Source organism: Pelobates fuscus, chromosome 6 (assembly GCF_036172605.1).
Source record: "Pelobates fuscus isolate aPelFus1 chromosome 6, aPelFus1.pri, whole genome shotgun sequence".
Classification (NCBI taxonomy): Eukaryota; Metazoa; Chordata; class Amphibia; order Anura; family Pelobatidae; genus Pelobates; species Pelobates fuscus.
This window is the reverse complement of record NC_086322.1, coordinates 176,075,931-176,100,082: the sequence shown is the minus strand read 5'-3', so window position 1 is coordinate 176,100,082 and position 24,152 is coordinate 176,075,931. Positions and strand designations below refer to the sequence as shown.

At 43.0% G+C, this 24,152-nt stretch overlaps 1 protein-coding gene across 6 annotated transcripts in view; it reads left to right on the top strand.

The window, feature by feature from the left end:
• Nucleotides 1-24,152, top strand: part of SH3D19 (SH3 domain containing 19) — a 129,736-nt gene that overhangs the window by 35,583 nt on the left and 70,001 nt on the right. For all 6 annotated transcript variants that reach the window (XM_063458509.1, XM_063458505.1, XM_063458508.1 and 3 more), the window contains exon 2: nt 8,207-8,246. In XM_063458509.1, coding sequence (XP_063314579.1) covers nt 8,207-8,246 — 40 coding nt within the window. The remainder of the gene's footprint in view (nt 1-8,206; nt 8,247-24,152) is intronic.

Sequence of the window (24,152 nt, the reverse complement as noted above, 5' to 3'; positions counted from 1 at the left end):
TTGCTTTTGCAGACTGAGCAACTTCACTTGTGTATTTCACAAACATTTGCAGTGACAAAGTTAGCTACCTTTCTGAAATCTCACTTTAGTAAATACCCCCTTGTAAAAAGCCAAAAATATGCATTAAAGTGCATGTCAAGCTCAAGGCTAGAGTAGCCGAATGAAAGCATAGCTGACTGACTTAGAGAATGATTTCAGTTTAGCTATTTTGACCTTAAATATGAAATGTATTTTGAATTCTCACATTGGTGAGTAACCCTGTTTGCATTCAGACCAAATTAAAGATGCATTGTCACATTTTTGGGAAGTAGCTTTTGAATAACGACCTATAGGTTGTTAACGTTTTCCTCATGATATAGAAAACTTTCTTTTGCATTTTATATTACAGATATTTGCAAATGACTTCAATACAGTGAAAGCCAAATATTGCATTTGGGTAGAAAATTAAACATTGTTTCATATCTCCTGTTCTCTATATGCTTTCTCAATGCTCACTGCCAGATTCAAAGGGCAGAGCTTATAACAATGATTGACTGGGTGTCAAGAGGGAGGCACCCAGTTGTAGAATAAAGAGGTGTGGACATCTACATATGTTTCATTTTTCACATATCACACGTGCATATTTTTGAAATATAGGTTTTAGTAAACATAATATTTTAAATCCTGGGAAGTGGCAGTTCCCCTTTAAAGGGGTACACTAAGCACCAAACAACTTTAACTTAAAAGGACACTCCAGGCACCAAGATAACTTAATCTAAATGAAAGCTGAACAATTTTAGCCAATCGGTGGTACCCCGGTCTGGTGGCATGCTGATAATTCAGAAGCTGGATGCCAGCTGGAGTGGAGATTGCCTCTGGAGGAAACTTTGAGGTAAAAATGCCTCAGTGGGCCTCCTGGCACCACAACAAAATAATTTAGATTAATTTGTTTTAGTACCTGGAGTGTCTCTTTAATGTAACAGTTTTGGTGTATAGAAAATCTAAAGCAGGGCTGCCCAACAGGTAGATCCCCAAATGTAGAACTACAACTCCCATGATGCTTTGCATGCCTTTAGAATACAGTTAGAATGACAAAGCATCATGGGAGTTGTAGTTCTACAACATCTGGGATCTACCTATTGGGCAGCCCTGATCTCAAGTGTCCTTCTGGGGTATTTGCATATTTAGCAAAGGCCCCCATTGTAAACATTGCTGTTTGGGGTGCCGTGGCTTGCGGACGCAGCTGGAGTGAATTATTCTTACCTAATGCTGTTTCCTGCTGCTGTCTTTGATCTTCAGCTTCAGAGGCCAGGAGCTCACATCAGTGCTGTACTCCAGCACATGTGCAAGTGTATAGCACTGATGTCGATGGAGGATCCCACAAGACCAAGAGCCTCCATAGATCTTTTCTTGCAATGAGTGAAAAAATATCTTATTCCCATAGCCATTGGTAGCATGACCGCTCCACCTTTTGTCACGCTTTGTCACTTTAGGATCTAGCATAAGACACAATAGTCCCCACTTTGTCATATATCTTTTGACTGTCTTGTAATTTCAGTGAAATGCCAACACACAGGGTTGTTTACTAAACTAAGAATTCAGATATGCTTTAAAGGGACACTATAGTCACCTGAACAACTTTCTTTATGAAGCAGCTTTGGTGTATAGATCATGCCCCTGCAGTCTAGCTGTTCAATTATGTTTCCTTTAGGAGTTAAATCGCTTTTGTTTCTGTTAATGCAGCCACAGCCACAGCTCCTCTGGTTGTGACTCACACAGCCTGCATGAAAAGAAATGGTTTCTCTTTCAATCAATGTTTTTATCTCCTGCTCTTGTAAAATGAACTTCAGCTCTATACAGGATACTCCTGCAGGGTCTAATAAGCTATTAACAGAGCAGGAGATAGGAAATTCTAAATTAAACCATATATTTTCAGTACAGGAAGTGTAAACATTAGATGACTCTTTACAGGAAGTGTTTGGAAGGCTGTGTAAGTCACATCCAGGGATGTGTGCCAGGGCAGTATAAACAAAGTGATTTACCTCCTAAATGGCAGAGATTTGGGCCGTGAGTAGGCAGGGGCATGATCTACACACCAAGACTGCTTCATTAAGCTAAAGTTGTTTTGGGGAGTATAGTGTCCCTTTAATTGCGGCTACTCTCGCCTAAAATGTAATCTGTAAGTCTCTTGAATTCTGGTTTAGTAAATAACACTGACTGCCTTTATGATCAGTATTTTTTTCTTGAGGTGGTGCAGAGTTGCTTTAAACACACTGTGCAATAAGTGAAGCTAAAAACTAGTCTTTTTATGTGCCTAGCCAGGGAAGCTGTGGCAAGGGCTGAATAAACGAACAGTGTATTTACTAAAGTGAGAATTCCAAGTGCATTTCAAATTTTAGGCCACAGTAGCCAAACTAAAAACATAGCTGAGAATTTTTCCAGTTAATCTGTTTTACCTTAAATTTGAAATCCACTTTGAATTCTCACTTTAGTACATAAACCCTAAGTTGATTTAACACCTCAATGGCAGAGCAATGACACTGCAGGGGCATGATCTATAAACCAAAACCACTTAAATGAACTTAAGTTGTCTTGGTACTTAGCGTGTCTGTTTAAAGTGCCACTATCAATCCAATACGATCCAAATGTAATGGGTTAAATTTGCATTATTTCAACATTTGCATCAAAGGTCCGTTACAGATGCAGCTGTTATCCTGCGTGTTTCCTTTGTACAAAACATCTGTATGAAGAACTGTAGCAAAGCTGTTTGCTGGAAAACATCTGTATGTGTCATTTGTTTTCTCTTGTGTAATTAAGACTCGAAAATATAAATTTTACTGGATTTGTAATCTCAGGGGTTTTTTTTGGGGGGGGGGGGGGTATGTGTGTGTGTGCATTCCTCTCTCATATAACAAAAATGTTGTTGTGTGTGTATTTAAAGATGGAAAAATTGTGTACAAAGACAATTGCAGCTAGATAAAAAACAATTAATTATTTTGTTCCTGCACGTTGGTCTCGTTCTATAGATTGATGTGATTTTAATCTTATTCTGAGTCTTAATTGTTCTTATTGTGTCCCCCCCACTCCTCCCTGTCATTTATGATTTTTAATGAGAAGTGTTCCATAACTGTGTGATCTAAAGCAGGGGTGTATTTGTTTAAGCTATACAGTGTATTTCCAGATGTTGCTGTGACCTGCCTTGCTCCATCAGCTTTCCCCATCCTGTCGCAGAATGCAGCCAACTATGATTCATAGAACAAACTTTTTTTTTCTTTTTTTTCTTTCTCTCTTTTTCTATGTCTCTTTGTGGGTTCCCCCTATTATTTTTAAAGAGGCAGAACAAGAATGACCTGTAACTGAGGATACAATTGTGGAGAATGCTGTCTCAGCAGTATTTGGTTCCTAAATTTAGCTCTTACATCAGTCAGCACGTAAGCAGTCAGTGTTCTGTAAAAAAAAAAAAAAAAAAAGTTGGGATTTACAGTGCTTTTATCCTGAATGGACAAAGGGAGCGATTCTGTACATCAGCTGTGCTGTAGAGATTCAGACCCTTAGTTCTACTACCCTTTTGGGTAGCGCAGTAAGTATATGATGTGCATTATATTATCGAAAATGTATATGATTTGTTTGGTTTTCTTTTGTTTTGAAGAGTTTAGTGCATTTACTTGCTGGTTTAGAACTAAAAACTGTTAAGAGAATCCGATTGTATATTCTTCGCAAACTTTCTGTTTAGTGCTTTGAATTATCATTTTTTGGTATTACTTTTTATACCCATAACTGACCAAGTCATAATAGGATAATATTTGGTGTACCTTCTGTCATTAGTAGAGGTTGAATAGTTGTTTTATGTCCATTGAAAAATGGAGAGTGTGAGATTTGGGGAATTGTGTGTTCTATAACTTTTTACAGTGCTATCTAAAAGTCATTTTTATTCCTATTGTTCTACATTTTATGAGGCTTTTATATCACAAGGAAAGCTGACAAAATGTATAAAATGACAAATTAGTTAATTCTCGTTCCTATAGATCAGGAATATGTAACTTTCCAAATATTTTCTGTTATGTGTCCCATGATGCCATGCTAGCCTACGGGCAGCTTTTTCTAGTTCTTTTGTGATGGGAGATGTTATCTCAGATTTTGCAGTGGTAGAGTTTTCCTGCTCTAACTGATGCAAAGCTTGATCATTATATATGTCTCACTACAGGATACCTCTTCTTTATGAAGGCATTACTCAGAAATAACTACGGGGTGTTGAGTTTTTTTTGCTTTTGACACATATGTTTCAGCTTGTGCATGTACTTGTAACCTGTCACCACCTCAAGTTTTTGACAGATCTAGTGCATGTTAGAAGAAGTAATTGCCCATAATTTTCCCTAATGGAAGTGAAAGAAACGCATTAATAATGTTCATATTTAAAGCGGTACTGTCACCATCCAGGGATTTTTGCATAATTTGCAAAGACCCCCAACAGTGACCTCACAACTGGTGGTCCTGAGGCAGGGGGGTGGGGGGTGGCAGGGAAAGGTGAGATTTACTTACCTGAACTTGTCCATCGCGGGTGCCACTTTCTTCTTCTGACCGTCCGACAGCATTGCTGTACTCTCACGCATGCGCACGATTCTCCGTAGACACCGCTAATATCTCTGCAGCCTTCACTGGTGATGGCTGGGAAACTAACACTTCTAGCCAGCAGTAGCTCTGCCTGTATTATGTGGAGAAAATCTACTGAGACAAAGTAGTACTACCTACTGTGCTGCTTTAAGAAGTAGCTTTCAGCAGTTTTGACTGTCTCTAATGTTACTATTTAAAGGGACATCCTGTGCAGTACAATCACTGCAATTTTGCAATGTAACAACATTGCTCATAGCTTGCTCCCTCTGTAGCCACACTGATCTTAAATGTGGTTCTAGAACAAATTTTTTTTAAAAAAAAAAACAGACTTATAGCACTATAATCCCTACAAAGTTAGTTTCTGTTTTTCTATTTTCCAACCTGCAACCACATTCTGTTCATTATTATTATTATTGCCATTTATATAGCGCAAACAAGTTCCGTAGCGCTTTACAATATTATGAGAGGGGGGATTTAACAATAAATGAGACTATTACAAAAACATACAGGAACAATAGGTTGAAGAGGACCCTGCTCAAACGAGCTTAAAGTCTATAGGAGGTGGGGTATAAAACACATTAGGACAGGAAATAGCAATCAAATAAGGTGGGATTGAAGCAGAGCTGGAGGAGAGAATATAGTGCTGCCCTTTAGGAGAGAGCAAGAGACAGGTATGTAAGGTAGAGGTTACTCTGGGAGGCCATAAGCTTTCCTACAGAGATGTGTTTTAAGGCACTTCTTAAACAATTGAAGACTAGATGGTGGTAGGCAGGCTATTCCATAGGAAGGGAGCTGCCCGTGCGAAGTCCTAGAAGCGTGAGTTGGCCCTACGGGTGCGAGCAGCGGACAGGAGAAGGTCGTGGGCAGAGCAGAGAGACCAAGAAGGGGCATACTTATGGATCGGTGAGGAGATATAAGAGGGGCTAGAATTGGTCAGTGCTTTATAGGTGTGGATTAGTACCTTGAATTGACTCCTATAGGATACAGGAAACCAATGTAAGGACTGACAGAGGGGTGAGGGGTGAGAGGAGCGATTGGAGAGGAAAGTCAGAGTCAGGATCCTATCCTGACAACCAAGATATTATTCTTTTTTACTTCTGCAATACCTGTTTCTCGCCTCTAGTGGCCTCCATAGCCACTAGTCACCTCAGTCACTCTCACCTGCATAGCATGATACTCCAAGTCTGCTATAAAAGGCCACACCCAACTCATCACATGGCCTTTACATTGAGAGAACTTGTGTTCTGAAACCTGACATGTCTTCTGCTCCACCCTTGCTTACATTCAACCATCCTGATTTATTCCAACCTGATCTCCAAAACGAACCAACTTTATTTCTATACTTTGTTTTCATATTGATTTCATCCTAACCTGCCTGGATATTAGACATTCTTAATATTTCCAAGTATCTTCAGAGACTCTGCAACTAAGGTTCTGATTACAAGCCAAAGAGGCTGATCACCACAATTGCTGCTTTAACCTGTTTTACGTTATCCTTTATATTCATGTTTAGTTTTATCTAATTGTTTCCCTGTTACCTGTAATTCTGTTTCTAGGTTCTGCTTTCTCCCTTTGTCTTTTATTATACCTTTCCCTTTTTCTCCTGTTATTATTATTGTTACCTATGTCTAATAACTCAAATAAACTACCTGAAGTCAACCCCAGCATAAGTCTCTTGTCTGACCTGATCCGAAACATGACAGTCAGTCTGGCGGCAGCATTTATTACAGACTGTAGTGGGGCGATATGGCTTCTAAAAAGACCAATTAGGAGAGGGTTCCAATAATCCATGCAAGAGATTACTAGAGCATGGACAAGATCTTTAGTAGTATCTTGTGTAAGAAAGGGGCGGAAGGGGGAAAGGTTTTTAAGGTAGAAGCGACAGGATTTGGTGACAGGCCTCTGAACTAGATACTTTCACCAATTGTACAGCGCTGTGGAATATCTTGGTGCTTTATAAATGCCAGTAATAAAGAAATCATGCCCATTTAGGATACACTGCCAGTTGTATTGGTGTTCGGGGAAATTTACCCGAATGTAGACATATGCACCAGAGCAGGGAACCCCTCTAATCTATGTTCGGGGAAAAATTCCCCCGAACATAGACCAGCTCTCTAAAGTGGGGAATCCCTTGAATCCCCACGCTAGAGAGCTGGTCGTACATGCGAGCCGTCGTAAAACAGGTAGGTCGTCAAGTGAGGACCACCTGTATACTTCTATTGTATGGAACTGTAATTGCAAATATATTTGCAGAAATATTTGATATCTTGTTAGCTTATAAGAAGTGCCTTACACATTGTCAGAAGGTTGGGCCCCACACGAAACACAAGTGTTAGATGTGGATTGGCTCCCAATAAACAACACAACAAGCAGTCATAGTATTTTATACTGATGCAATTCTTTCGTTTTCATGCAGACAATTTTAGCTGCCTTTTGTGCTCGATTACAGCTTTTGTTTGCTTTAATCCTCTCACTGGTGTGGTATGCGTGTCTCGTGCCAGCGAAATGCACAGCCTATCACCACCCCGTAATCCAAATTTTAATACAAAAACTGGTATTACTATATTCTGCTATAAATGAACTGGTCTAGCCTTGGAAAAGCACTGTGAATAATGTAAGGGGAAGCATTCTAATCTATTTGTCCTGTTTGATCAATTATTTTCCAGTTTGGGAGCTTGCCATGAAGGAAGTGAATAATTACTCTCTCTCTCTCTGTTAATTGTCCATTGACTCTCAGAAAACCAGTGACTGCATCATGTGTATTGGCGACTTTTGTTTTTTGAATTAATGACCTGTTTTGCCGACACAATAATGGACAAAAGACCGTTTCGCTTTAAAAATGAACTGTTACTTTTCAGACCAGAGCAATTTTGAATGCAGACAGGAACTAAAATTTTCTGAAGAGTTACATTGATATTGCAGCTCCTTTTAAAAAAAAAATATACAAAGGTTTACATAATTGTGTGATAGCACATTGATGTGCCAAATCTCCACTTATTTATGTAGCAAATTAAAAAATCTGTAGACTTCCAAGGAATCATGGGAGTATGATCTATTTAAAATGGTATGAGCAAAATTAACTCAAGTAGGACAATTTGATATTTTATTACAGCAACCTTCTACCTCTGTTTTAAATCCCTATATTCACTACTAACAGTCATTCTTTCATATATATCTCACGGTAAACACTGTAAGAGCTGTACATTCTTCTATTGATATTACTGTTTGGCCTTATTCCCTGGGTCTGTAGTTTAACCCCTTAGGGACACATGACATGTGTGACATGTCATGGTTCCCTTTTATTCCAGAAGTTTGGTCCTTACGGGGTTAAACTCTGCAGTGCTTTACAGTAATACATCAAGTAAAACAAGTATTGACATACAAAGTAATATTTTATATTTTTTCCTGTGAAACAAATTTGTGTATAAAGTATACATCTGTTTATTTTTTATTTCTATGCACAAAGAATACTTATTTGCCATATGAAAATTAAAACAGGCGAAGTCCTGGAATCACTTTTCAGTTACTTATTGGAAGCTTTCAGCAACCCAGGATAGTTATGGAAAAGAAAATATTTATTTGATTTTTAAGTCTATTTTTTCACCTTTCCTTTCAGAACGCCCGGAAAGAAATAAGCCAGAGCACCGTTTTCCTGGGTAAGAGCTCTTCAAACATCTTATATATGATTCTGAAATTAGAAAAGGACAGGATTCGTGTTCTAAAAAAAAATGCTGGTCAAGCGCTAATGATGGTCAGTTCTGTCATAACAAAATGCTCTGTTCCTATTCCAGAATGGAACACCACACTCGGCTACTTACTGTAGGACTGTATAGAGCTGCCAAAGATAAATAAGTGGAACATTCCATTTTGGCTTAGGTTAAATTAGAACAAGGTAATCTTGACAGCGTAATAAAGCATTTGATTGTTAAGGGCTTAATTCAAAATGAAATCACCCATATGAAAAATCATTGATATTTATTGAAAGTAAATTATTAATATATGTGTTTATTTTTAGAATCTGTGTATACGTCACATTGCATCACATGAAATATATTGTATCCGTAGTAATCATACTTCTGAATTTTCGATTTCCAATGCTCCAAGGATTTTGGACAGTGAATGGAAAGGGATAGGTGTAGATTATTGAGGCTGTCATAGTGTAAAATGGGTGGGGTTGATAGTTATAGGAAGACATGCAGCCTGTAAGGCGAGAGGGGCAAGACGAGAAGTGGCCAGATTTAGGCATCTGCTTTCCTGCTCAGAGGATATTTGGACAAGAGATGTGCAGTCGGACTGTCGGGTTTAAACAATTTTGTTGCTCTTGTTTTTCTTTCTTTTTTCTTTTGATACTCAGATATTTATAGATACTTTGTACAAGGAACATAAAGTAATATTAACATTTTAAATCATCATAGAAAAATAGAATGTGAGAACCATTCGGCCCATCTAGCCTGCCCAATTTTCTAAATACTTTCATTAGTCCCTGGCCTTATCTTATAGTTAGGATAGCCTTATGCCTATCCCACGCATGCTTTGGAGTGCCCCCCTCCCTCAGGGCCCCCCTCCCTTGGCACTGAAGGGGTTACAACTCCTTCAGCCACTTACCTTAATCCAGTGCTGGGCTCCCTCTGCGCTGGTGACCTCTCCTCCCCTGCCGACGTCCGCTCCAGAGTGGAGCCGAATGCGCATGCGCGGCCAGAGGTGCGCGTGCATTGAAACCTGCCCGTAGGAAAGCATTACTCAATGCTTTCCTATGGGGATCTTATTTGATGCTGGACTCCGTGAGGACATCTAGCGTCTAATAAGTGCGATTTACTCTGTGTAAATCGCAGAAGCGCCTCTAGTGGCTGTCAGGGAGACAGCCACTAGAGGCTTGACTAACCCTGCAGTGTAAACATAGCAGTTTCTCTGAAACTGCTATGTTTTCAGCTGCAGGGTTAAAACTAGGGGGACCTGGCACCCAGACCACTTCATTGAGTTGTAGTGGTCTGGTTGCCTATAGTGGTCCTTTAATATTCGAATTCGAGTTTTAACCCAGCAAGTGAATACATTGCTGTTTTTCAGAAATGGCAATGTTTTACATTGCAGAGTTGACAGCCACTAGAGGTGTTCAGCGACAGTAGCTGAGTGACACATAGCTATTTCATGGTCTCTATCTGATTGGTGCAAGGCAGTATTTTGCCGTGCATGCACACTTCCTTCCCAATGTTTACCAAAGAGGACAGAGAGGGAATTGAATAACAATTAAAGTGGATGTTGTCAAAATAACAGTACATGGCCTTGGCCAAACCCAAAGAAATAGTCACAAAAAATTCTGAATATCCAGCACAAATCTTTAAATGCAGCGATTCTTTTATTAAAGTGCTAAATTAAAAGGTGACATTTTGTACACACAAGGCCTTTATTAAACATAACACACACAACCTCTTTGTGAAAATAAATATACAATTACATCAATGCGTGTCACCAATGATTGACATGTAGTTAAAGGACCACTATAGTGCCAGGAAAACATACTCGTTTTCCTGGCTCTATAGGGTCCTTGGGTCCCCCTCACCCTCAGGGCCCCCCTCCCGCCAGGCTGAAGGGGGAGGAAGGGGTTAATCCCTTACCTTTTTTACAGCGCCGGGCTCCCTCGGCACTTGGGAATCTCCTCCTCCTTTCCCGTCATCGGCTGAATGCTGTGAAAATCACAGTGAGAAGCGTGGAAGCGCCTCTAGCGGCTGTCAGTGAGACCTATAATTAACAATATTCACAAGTACAGCAAGGGGTGGAGTATCACGCTTAAAACAATGATTATGTATAGGATTCTCATTTAGTGAACAATGAAAATGATAATGAACTTCTTGTTGCATATTACATTCAGCTCGGGTTGAATTGGAATTTTATTGATAATGTTTCTTCGTGTGCAAGAGATAATTAATTATACATTATATGGATACACCATGGAAATTATTAGCTGAGTAGCTCCAAGGTGTAAAGAAGTGAAATTTTGCTCAAATATTACCTTGCAGATGAAACTTGTATTCTGGTAACATCACTGTTAAACTCATTGACATTGACATGTTCAGTTAATGGAACCTCACCCTGGGCTTGGTATGTTCATTATGTTGAACCTCTCACAGAGGTGTGTGAATTATCACAGAGTATCAGGGTAGTGCTAAGAAATGAGGAGAGCATTATATACTGCTACAGTACTGCTAAGCAGTATGCTCATTAAAGAATAACGGTCCCATATATGTAAATTATACCCTTCAATAGAACTTAGGAACCCATCTATTACCCGTGTTAATCTTTTTACATGTGCTGTTCCATTTTCCTTTACATTCACTTGCTAAATATTGAGCAAGTGACATTGCAATCCAGTTCAGTCCTGGCAGAGATAAGGCACACATTGCTTTTTTACGGAGAAAAAACAGTAACAGGGTTTTGGGTTTCTATTTCTTTCAGTGCTCTCTATGTTTTGTAATGATGGAAAAGTGTAGAAATTCTAACCGTGATTAACAGGAGACACTAATTTTCATTATAGAGGTAACTAGAGCTGTGTGGATTTATGTATTCGATTTTATTTTTAAAATCTCGCACACACATTTGTTACATAAATACACCTGTTCCTAAAATGTATGGGAAGTATAATTTCCTTAATAAAGTCCATAAAGTCAAATATTTTTTTAAAATGTAGAAATAGTTTATCGTGCAGGCTCTTATAACATTGATTTCCCACCTACTGACCAACAATGGTACTGCAGGCAAGCAGACGGGGTTAAAACATGGGAGTGCTTATAATCTCATCATCTTCTCAAAGTCTCTAGAACTGACAACAGCCCTAACAGTTTTTCTGATAATCCACCACCACCACCAGTTTGTATCTGCAAAGAATGTACAGCAACAGCCATCCCTTAGATGCAACAGTCTCTCAACAGTCTGTGAGCTTAATATTTCTTGGATGTCTCTTCTGTTCCTACATTTAAATGTTTCTGCCGGTATCAAAATAAATAGATAATAATGAAAATTACTTTTGTTAAAATTTCAAATAAGCACAAAATCTGGTCATAATATCACAAAATAATTTGTGCATAGAGCATTTTTTAAACACTCTCCGAGATTCATTCAACTATAGTTAATACTTTTTAAGTGTAACCATTAAAAAGTAATTTCCTGTTAAATTTCTACTATTTAGGGAGGAGACGGAAGCAATCTGACCCACTTCCGTGCCTCCGGCTGTATTGGCATACACAAGCCTTTAAATGGTGCTTAGTTTGCCATAATAACGGAGTTCTCAACCTGATTAGATGCACAAGCTGATTAACACAAGCTTATACGTATTTAACAGGAAACCTCTTATCACCTTATTATAATACTTGCACGGATTTAATTTTTTGTTCTGGTGCTTAGAATGTCTATTTAATTACCAAGAAAGTCTAAGGACTTCTAAACTGAGACTAGTTCTACAGTACTTTGAACACGCATATTATTTTGTGCATTTTAACAGTTAGCTACAGCAAGAGTAAGCAATCCAGTAGTCTAATCAAAGCCTACAATAAATGAAAGATGCACATTTAAAAAGCATCTTAATTGAATTCTAGTTTATATGATGCTTTGGCATTTTGCAAATTCCTCTTTACCTCTTAATTTGGTCAATTGAAAATCTAAAAATTGTGATTTATTTTTATTTATTTTTTAATTTTATTTTTTAAACACATTTCTAGAGACTGTAATGATTCTGTACACAGTCTGGTTTATATTATGTTCTAAACACAACCTCTCCAGTTACAATCTTAATCTATAACGATTACTTTAGAGACTGCACACATCTTGGTTTTGTTTTGGTTTTTAACAGAAAAACAAAAGCAATTGTTCCAGGACTGTATAGGGTGTAACTGTCACAAAACCAAAATGTAAAAAAAAAATTCCTGTACTATCTAAAATAAAGTCCAAAGACTGCTTAAAAACTGTTCCAACATAGCATAAAATAAGAAGGAAAGGGCATAGGTTTATGTAAAAGTAACCTTAAATTCCAGGTTTAACATTCACTATAAATGATGTATTAATGTGTTTTGGGTACAGTTATAGCATTATATAATTGTTTGTACCCTTCATTCCAGACTTGCCGTAGGATCCATGGGTGACTGTAACACTTACCCCTGGGTCGTACCTCCACTCAGACATGACTGGCCATGCGTTGGGACACTAAAATAAGTAGGGCAATTCTCCCTCACTGACTTATTGCAGTAGTTTAAATTGCAGGATTAAGGGGACAGGCTCACTTTACCCAGACCATGTCAATGAGATATAGTGTCTCTTTAAGCCTCCGTTGAGGTGACCACAAGCTGTGGTGGTTGGATGAAAAGCCTCCGTTGAGGTGCAAGCTGTGGTGGTTGGATGAAAAGTGTAACAGAGATAAGTAGTGCTTCTGTACCTATAGTATTTTTGAATAATTGTCCATATAAGTTAAAATGTGGCTAGAAGATGTAAAATGTCACTAGATTATATTGTGATACTAAATTTAGCTGTAAACTTAATGGAACACTATAGTTACCAAAACAATTTAAGCTTAATGAAGCAGGTTTTTTTTTTTTTTACATTCTTTATTTAGACTTGAGCAGTAAACAGTGCAGTATACAATGACAGCAAATAGTGCAAGTGTTTGACAACATTGGTGACCGTACATTCCATATTAATAACAGAGGGCTTAATAAGCACAGTGTAGTTACACAAAAGTACAGGATGAGAAAAACATATATATTGCATTGAGTTAAATACATAAATACATAAAAGTTTAGTACTCATGCATCCAAAACATTTGAGCAATTGGTGCAAGTGTGTATCACTAGACCCGTCTGCAGTGTACGTAGTGGATGTCTTAAGCATCAGATGGTTGTCTCTGTTATCCACTCCTCGAGTATTTTACCGGTCTGGGTATGTCCCCGTCTGGTATGTATGAGAGAGAGAGAAGAAAAAGAGGATGAAAAGAAGAAGAGAGGATCAGCAGAAAACAGGGTTTGCCGAGAGAAAAAAAGGTGCGGGATGGCACCCAGGCATCCCCGCAACCGGGGACTAGTAGGCCTGCATTAGTTGTTAGGCTAAGAAGATTAATGAAGCAGTTTTGGTGTATAGATCATGCCCCTCCTGTATCACTGCTCAATTCTCTGCCATTTAGGAGTTCAATTACTGTTTATATAGCCATAGTCACACCTCCCCTGCATGTGGCTTACACAGCAATCCTAAACACTTCATGAAGAGTCATCTAATGTTTACACTTCCTTTATTGCAAATTATTTAAATTAAAATGTTTTATCTCCTGAAATGTTAATAGCTTGCTAGACATTGCAGGAGCCTCATGTGTGTGATTAAAGTTCCATTTACAGAGCAGGAGATAAAAACGAACTGCAAGTTGGGGGCGTGGCCTGACGTCCGACAAGTATGGACGTGTAAGTCCCGAGCTCCTCGCCACCAAGCCAGCATAAGCCGTCGGACACCCGTTAGCCTGCCTAAATGGGACGCACAAAGAGGCAGGAGACCCAACATACCCCCAGGGCAACACCGCCGGCACCGCCGTCAGGCCCGATGGACGGGTACCTGCAAACACCGCTGGGACCGAGCCGCGAGGCGCACGGATCCAAGATGGCGCCCGTCTCCCCAGCTTCCTCCTGCTCGGAGCCCGACCAGCCTACTCTGGCTGATATTGGGGCAGAGATCAGGAGACTGGCAGCCACTATGGCCAATATGGCAACCAAATCTGACCTACAGTCCCTGACAGCCACCCTCACGGCCTCCCTCACATCAGCGGTCACGGCACTGCGCACTGACATGGAGGCACAAGGTGGACGCATCCAGGCACTGGAAACCCAGGCCCTGGAATCACAGCACCAAGCATCTGCTGCAGATACAGCCCTAACTAGGCAGGGCAACATGCTGCTGGCCATGCGCAGACAGGTGGAGGACCTGGATAATCGGAGCCGCCGCTCCAACATTCGGGTAAGGGGGGTGCCAGAGGGTGAGGGACCGGAAAATGTGGAGGCACTGCTCACTGCGCTCTTCCTCCAAATCCTGGGGACAGATGCACCGCCAGATATACGCTTTGAGCGGGCACATAGAGCCCTGAGACCCAGGATCAGGGATGGGGACCCCAGAGATATCATCTGCTGCTTGCACTCCTTCCCCCTTAAAGACCGCATAATGCAACGGGCCAGGACCCGACACACGTGGCGCTATCAAGAGGCGGAGGTCTCCCTGTACAACGACCTCTCTCCTACCACGTTGGAAGCTAGGCGAGCTCTCAGACCCATCACTACAGCATTGAGGGAACGCAACATCCCGTACAAATGGGGCTTCCCATTTAGCATCCAAGTGAGACACCATAACGAATGGGTCGCTGCGCGCTGGCCGGACGAAATACCACGCTTCCTCCAAAGGCTAGATCTCCCACCCATAGCGGTCCCAGACTGGATACTGGAACCGCTGGACCGAGAACCCAGACCCCAGAGACAACCGCGGGCCCCACGGAGAGGCCCCAGGGAGAACCGCATACATGATGTGCCTCCACACCCATCCAACCCAGAGGAGTAGCCATGCCCAGGTGACGCCGGACTCGGCACTACTATGCTGCCCGAGACTCGGCTGCTCGAGAAGGTATGGACACACGCAGTTACACACAGCTACTATCCATAGATCACAACCCCCTGACTCAATATGTCGACTCCATGGAATGTTTAGGGTGGGCGCACAACTTGAGACCGACACAGTTTGGGTGGGGACTGTGAGGGATAAGACATGCACTTGACCACGGGAGATTGATCTGATGGTCACTGGTTTGAAAGGCCCGACTGGCCATGCTGACTCCCACCCTACACCCATTTTTACGCAACTTATGGCCCACGGGGGTGGTACCACCGCAAGACTCTGTTTGGGAGGGGGGAAGGCTTGTGATAGCCACATGGGGAACCCTGTGAGGTTGCAGAATCACGGGCCGGCCCACCTGGCCCGACTCACTACCACGCCTCCACTGTGCCGGCGCAAGAGTCTGATCCGGGGATGAACACCCGTCCTGGCAGGGATATATCAATCTGGAGGACTCATACCAACAGGTTCAGGGGGGGATGGTGGACGATGGGTGGACCAAGTATTATGGGCTTATGTGGAGAGCGGGTGGGAGGGTGGGACTTACAGAACCAACAGCTCTGGGATGGGGAGGTACGGGGGTAAGCGGGAGAAATGGGAATCTAGAACCCCTTTGAGTAGATGCCTAGCGCAGATAGATCATTGATACAGAGGTTACCGTGAGCAATACCACCCCATACCCTGCAGGCCTAGATGTGATTACAAAAAGACACGCTGGGGTAGGATGAGGGAGTAGCTGAGGGTGAATAGGAGTTGGAGGGAAAGTGAAGGGGACTCATTGCTGTACCTACTGTATATATGCCCTAATATATGTTCTGAATGGGGAGGGAATATACTGTAATGCATGATATGTAATTTTTTAATTTTTTTTTTATTTTATTGTTCACCAAGACAGTGGCCGTGACAGCTTCCCCATTGAGAAGGTTGGTGGTGACCCCACCCCTTCAAAGGCCCAGCCCATCGGGGCACCGCCCTCCCCACGTTCCCTAGCCTTGACACGACGTGGATCTCGATCCCGGCCACCACTCCCCGTCTGAGATTGACCGTGCAACCCCTAGCTATTACTTTGCCTGGCTACATTACGTTAACTGCACTTCCCGACCGACGATTCCTGATCCCCCGACCGTACGTTGACCCCCGCGGCCATCCGCGCCCTATCGCCCCAGGGGTGGGGACGTATGAGTAATACAATGAGGTGGGACTCATGCCTCCACACCCACATGATATCCCCTAACTAGGCTACAAATAACGACAACACTGAGAGCCGTTGAGGACCCTTGATAAGGCCCATTACTAACACTAACACGAGCAAACGACATCCGAAAGCTCCCATAGTGGTGGCACACCCGATAGGTAATCTCGGACTTATATACCTAAAACGACAACCAGTGAACACATCCTAAACTGGTGATAAAATAAGGACGCGACCACTAACCCCCGACAAGTTCGCGTGAACAAACCCGAACCACGGGGAGTTGATAGTTGGAGGTCGTTAGATACTCTCTGACAGACCCGACTGCCGGCTGCTGCCGTGGTCACGCGAACTAGCCCTCCCAGGAGGGACTTCCGACACCTACCTATAGGTGCCGTAACCGTTTCCCTCAGGGGACAGAAAATCCATCTTCACCTTAACACCCCCACCTGCGCAGTCGCGCAGACAGGGGTCTTTCCTTATCTCTTTTCACGTTCTTCTCTATCCCCTGCCCCACCCTCCCCACGACTCCGACCCAACCCCCCCAGCCTCCCCACAATTCCCCCTCCCCCCATTGCCTTAGTGCCCGCGGAACTCCCACAGGGACGAGGTACGCCTCGACAGCAGACCCCGCCTGGAAGTACAAACAAACCGCTCCCACCCACCACAAATGGCCTACGAACCTGATCCTTTACGCGTCACAACCATGAACTGCAGGGGTCTAAATATCCCGGAGCGCAGATCGCAGCTCCTTCGGGAACTATCCTCTAGACACATATCTATTGCTTTTCTTCAGGAAACACATTTTAGGGAAGGACATGCCCCGCTATTGAAAAGCAAACACTACCCCAATGCGGCCCGTAGCGACCACCCGACTACACGTAAGGCAGGCGTGGCGGTCCTCATCCATGCTAAGCTACAGTTCCAGGAAGCGGAACGGATGGTTGATCCCAACGGCAGATACCTGTTCCTCAAGGGGGACATACAGGACCGTAGGTACACATTCGCGACGATCTATGCTCCAAACAACAACCAATCACACTTCATACGTAAGTCACTCTCCAGACTCTCCTCATTTACAGAGGGCACATTGATCGTTGGGGGAGACCTAAATGTACCCCTCGTCCCTCTGGTAGATTCGTCCACAGGGCACAGTAGCATCTCCCAAGGAGCCCTCCGCAGCATACAGAAATCGCTTAAGAATCTTAGGCTGGTGGACTGTTGGCGCGCAATGCACCCGGCGGACAGGGAATACACCCACTACTCAGTGATACATAAGCGATACGCGAGGATTGACTATATATTCCTCCAACAGGAACACCTTGACACCATCCAAAAAGCGGAAATTGGATCGGCAAGCTGGTCTGACCATGGACCTGTGACCCTACAAATGGACTCCCCCAGGGTGCGCCCATCCACTTGGACATGGCGGCTTCAGGACTCCCTACTCTTGGACCCGGCGGTGAAGGAAAAGGTCACCGAGGAACTCACTTCTTATTTTGACCTGAACACCACAGACGATCTCTCCGCGACCACGATATGGGAAGCCCACAAAAGTGTGCTCAGAGGTACACTGATACACCTAGCCTCTAAAAAGAAAAAAGAATCCCGGAGACAAATGACGGATCTCCTGACACGCATCGATGTCCTTGAATTGCAACACAAACGCTCCCATCTCGAAGAGACATACAAGGAACTGCTGGAGGCCCGAAGATCGTTACATGCCCACATGACGACCCGATACTACAGCTCCATACAACGTTCGAAAGCCTTCTTCTACCAACACGCCAACAAAGGAGGGAGGCTGTTGGCCAGAATGCTTAGGGGACCTCAGGGGATGACCCAAGTCCATAAGCTACGGACGTCGGATGGAACGACCACACAATTCCCGGATAAAATAGCGTCCGAGTTTCGCTCATTCTACGCCTCATTATACAACATCCCGGGACCTACACTCCCAGAGGAGATGGCGACCAGACGAGACAGGATACGGAGCTACATCGAATCGCATGTAAGGACGCGATTGCAGCAAGGGGAGTCAGAGTTACTAGATACACCGATCACGGAAGCGGAAGTGGCAGGCGCACTCAAGTCCGCCAAAACGGGCCGAGCCCCGGGTCCTGACGGCTTTACACTGGACTATTATAAGAAATTCCGAACCATACTGCTCCCGAAACTCACCACCGCGTTCAACGCTTTGGTAGATGGTGCCCAGTTCCGACACGAATCCCTAGCGGCAACTATAACGGTCCTCCCGAAACCGGGGAAAGATCCTGAACTATGCAGCAGCTATAGACCAATCTCACTGCTGAATGTGGATGTGAAACTTTTCACCAAAATTCTCTCCACCAGAATCGGGAGAATACTCCCGAGACTGGTCCACCCAGACCAGACGGGGTTCATCCCTGGGAGAGAGGCTAGGGACAGCACCCTTAGAGTACAATCCATCCATCACCTAGCGAAGAAGTCCACTGATAAGCTCCTACTACTGTCGACAGATGCGGAAAAGGCATTCGACCGGGTCGACTGGACATTCCTTGTAACCACACTTCGGGAAATGGGCTTCGGAGGGAACATGATGACATGGATTGATGCGCTCTACCACTGCCCCAATGCGAAGGTGAGAGTGAACGGAGCGCTTACCGATTCCTTCCCGATCCACAATGGGACACGACAGGGGTGCCCACTCTCCCCCATGCTCTTCGCCCTGGCCCTTGAACCGTTCCTGGAAGCGGTACGCAACTCGAATGCGGTCACAGGCTTCAAAAACAGTAATACAACACACAAAGTAGCGGCATACGCGGATGATCTTTTATTCTTTATCACGGACCCGGAGGCAACAATGCCCCACTTAGTCGCTATGATCATGGACTACGGGGAGGTCTCAGGATTCAAATTGAACATGAATAAATGTGAAGTACTCAACATCACCGTTCCGACAGCCCAAGAAAACACGCTGAAAAACCAGTTCCCATTCCGCTGGTGCTCACACCACATGCAGTATCTAGGTATAGCAATAACCAGAGACCTGGACGACATGTACCGAACGAACTTCTTGCCATTGATGTGACGAATCCAGCAAGATCTAAAAACTTGGACATACCCGCACATTTCGTGGTTCGGCCGGATCGCAATTCTTAAGATGAATATACTACCACGACTATTATATCTGTATCAGACGATCCCGCAGGCCCTACCGACGGCATATTTCGCTTCACTCCGGTCCGCGATGGTGAAGTTCGTTTGGAATGGGAAACAGGCGAGAATCCGACAGGACATCTTATGCTTACCTCGAGCGAGGGGGAGACTGGCGCTCCCCGACCTCCGCAAATACCACCATGCGACAGTACTACAACGTGTACTGGAGTGGCATACCCAACCGGCGCATAAACAATGGATTGAACTAGACAAACACCATATCGGCCCCTCCTTTCTGACTTCAGTGTGGAATTCGAAGAGGATACCAAGGGTGACTCTGGAACCAACCTCTACGGTTGCGCAGACACTGAAAACATGGGATACTATCAGGAGAGCCCCCCACATATCTCAAACACCAAGCCCGATGACCCAAATACCGCACAATCCTCAGATAGGAGGAGGACTGACGCAGGCGGCATGGTCCTTCCTTGGAGAGGAGGAATCATTCCCCATACATAGGCTGCTAACCAACACAGGCGTGACCCCCCTGAGGGAACTAATGGAGGGCGACCAACCTACCAGCCTACAAACCTTCCGTTATATGCAACTCAGATCATACTATCGGACACTCCCGGACAAGGAAAAGCTACATAGGGACTTAACCTGGTTCGAAACACTCTGTGACCGCAAAACTACCCTAGCTAAGACAATATCACTATTATATCAACATATGCTAGTAGGGCACCTCACCACCAACGACCAATTCCGCAGGCGCTGGGAACGCATGATGGAGACAGCCTTCACCGCTTCCCAATGGGATAAGATCCTCATTTTGCACCATAAATGCTCATCGAGCTCCCAATTTCAAGAAACGAACTATAAACTCCTTTCATTCTGGTACAGAACGCCTGACAGTCTACACAGGATCTTCCCGAATATACCTGACACATGCTGGAGATGTGGGGATGAGCGGGGAACGCCGCTACACATCTGGTGGGACTGCACACTCGTCAAGCCATACTGGGACGAAGTTCTACAGAAAATAGTGGAAATCTCGGGGACAGAAGGAACCCTCAATGCAGAGGCGGTCCTTCTACACTCCACGCCTGAACCCATAGGAATATATAGGAAAAACATTCGTAGACACTTAATTAACGCGACTAAGTCATTGATTCCGCTATATTGGAAACAATCAAATATCCCAACGATAAGGCAATGGATGGAACGTGTGGAGGATATATATAGAGCGGAATCGCTGCAGGCCACACTTATGGGCCTCGAGGACAAACACGTGGAGAGGTGGAGCCCATGGCTACTCTACATGGCGGACCGAAGCACTGCTGGGAACGGTTGCCTGCAGCCCCAGGGAACCTCGCGCCCCCACACGAATGGGGACTAACATCAGACACGATACGTGCGATACCATGGGCACGGGTGATGGGGACCCTCGCCCCACTACACCACCTTGCCCATCCTTCCTTCAATCTGCTTTCCCCTTCCCCTCCCCTCTCTCCTCTCTCTCTTTCTCGCGCTCTTTACTCATTTCTCACTCATCTTCTCTCTAAATTCTTCCAACAATGATTTCTGTACAAATTGAATAATAGCCGCAGCCCCTCTTAACCCGAGATTACTAACGGCTGTGTCACTTACTCACAATCACACATCTAAATAGGAGCAAACATCCTGTGATCCTTCACCCTGCGATCACAAAACGCAAATAAGACACACTTATGACCAGAAACTGACTAATACCGCAGGACCGATACCCTTCATCACCCCGAAGAGTAAGAGGCCTAGAGGTGATAAGGTACCGTTAATGGAACCCAATAGGCAGACACAAAGTCCACACTTACGAGTATACCTCTCCTCGAGCGACAAACCGATCACTCATATGACTACCGTAACGTGCTAAAAGTAACCAAATACCATATCTGTATAGTACATAAAATTTCTCGAGTGATGTTCACGCATTCTACGATGGGACCTGCGCGTCCACTATGTTCTGTTTGCTTGTTCAATCTATAGATTCATGCTGTTATACATTGCTCAGGGCACGCCCTGAATTGTTTATGTCTGAATAAAGCCATTTTGAATAAAAAACGAACTGCAAGTTAACATCTAATTGAAAACTAAACCATGTTTTTCATGCAGGATGTGTGAGTCACAACCAGGGGAGGTGTGGCTAGGTTTCATGGACAGAAACAAAAAGGATTTAACTCCTTAAAGGCAGATAATTGAACAGTGAGACTTCAGAGGCATGATCTATACACCAAAACTGCTTCATTAAGCTAAAGTTATTTTGGTGGCTATAGTGTTCCTTTAACTCCAATGTTGTCTACAGAGGTTCTTTATTTATTTTACTGGAAGTGTCTTTACACAGTTTGATATGTTCTTTAGAAGAGCATAGGGTTCACTATAACATAAAATAATATACACATTGACCCATGTGTAACTGGTTAGGGTTCGCTATGGTATAAAATAATATTCACATTGACCCATATGTAACTGGTTAGGGTTTGCTATGGTAGAAAATAATATTGACATTGACCCATATGTAACTGGTTAGGGTTCGCTATGGTATAAAATAATATTCACATTGACCCATATGTAACTGGTTAGGGTTCGCTATGGTATAAAATAATATTCACATTGACCCATATGTAACTGGTTAGGGTTCGCTATGGTATAAAATAATGTTCACATTGACCCATATGTAACTGGTTAGGGTTCGCTATTGGAATAAAATAATATTCACATTGACCCATGTGTAACTGGTTAGGGTTCGCTATGGTATAAAATAATAATCACATTGACCCATATTTAACTGGTTAGGAAGCCACGCTGCAAAAATCGGTTTCTTTTTAGATGCTAGATATTTTTTGTAAATGTAAACGTACCTCAACTTGACTGTGTTCACTGGGACATTTCCAGATCTGAAAAGCACTGGTAACTTGTAAAGACTTAATTTTCTGCTGTCCTAACTATGAGTTAACATGAAGTTTTACTGTGTTATATCAACAAGAATTCAATGCTAGTTAATCCTGCGAAGCTGTGAACATGTTAAGCACTCAGACAGGTACTGTTTAGGTACTCTACTGTGCCACTTGAAAAGACCATTATTTTAACTTCTACACTCTCTGTGTATATTAAAGGAACATTTTAGTGTTGGATGTATTCCTAAAATGTAAGGGCGTCCCCCTCCCTTCATGAAAGGATTTAAAGGAACACTATAGTGACAAGAATACAATGATCATGGTTTAGGTCTTTGGCTCCTCCTAAAGTTAAGAACCTTTTATCAAGCACCACATGGGTCTGGTCACTACTGGCCATGGCACTGCCTTCTTGGCTGAGATCATCAAATTTTATAATTTCTGCCAATCCAATGCTTTTCCACAGGAATCCTGGAATCAAATGCTGCTGATAACAGCATTAGATTGGAGCAGATCTCCAAAGACGTCACTCCCCTTTGATACCAAAAGGGGTGGATGGAAGGGACCAGAAGTTCTGAAAAGATGATTATTATTTTTGGGGCTATAATTTCCCTTTAAATTTGGACGTAATAAAAATAAAGGTTCTTAAAGATATCTGATGACCGTAGATCAATAGCTCTTGCTTCCTATTCAGAGACCTGCACTTTATCTATTTTTTCCCTGGGGACTTGCTGGGTGTGGTTTGGCGTTAACAGAATTGCATATGCTAACAATTCTTTAAACAGCACATGATTGATAACACATGCTTAAAGAATGCAGACCTTCTATTTCAGAGTTGATCATCATTATTAGACAAATATGTGTTCAAAATTTTCTGGGAGAGTTTAATATGTTTATAGTATGGATGCCTGCAAAATGAATTTGAAATTGTGAAATGAGTTTGGATATTTTCCCCTTGTTTGCTGTTTTTAGAAAGGAATTCTGGCCCTTCTGTCAGAAAGTTTGTACTGCTAAATAAAGCGTGGGGTGTGCTGCTTACAACACAATACTTTACAATGGAAATTATACGTTTCAAAGGAAGGGAGAGATTGCACGAAAAATATGGTTCAGAGCAAATCACCACTGCCTGTTTAATTATAGAAACTGAGAGAATGTATTTATTTATTTTAAAAACCACAAAATGAAATTACAGCTAGTTTTATTTACACATTTAGTATAGCTTTTAACCCCCTTAAGGACCAAACTTCTGGAATAACAGGGAATCATGACATGTCACACATGTCATGTGTCCTTAAGGGGTTAAAACAAAATGAGCATTATGGCATGCAATGCTGGGAGAATATGGATTGTGCAACATACTGAGTGTTTTAATGGAACACACTTTAAGCACGAAAACCACCAGAGCACACTTTAGTGGCTATGGTGCCATGAGTGAGCTGCCCCCACCCACGTAGACCGTCAAACCATTTTAGAAAGGTTTGACTCCTTTCCTGGAGTCTCCCCAGCAACGTTCCTTGCTTCATAAGAGCCAGAAGCTCCTAGTACAGGGGTAGGCAACCTTCAGCACTGCAGATGTTGTGGACTACATCACTCACAATGCTCTTACATCTATAATGCTGACAAAGGATCTGGAGTAGCTGGGCTTCGTTCATTGATGAGAACTTCCAGCTGTGGCTCATGGC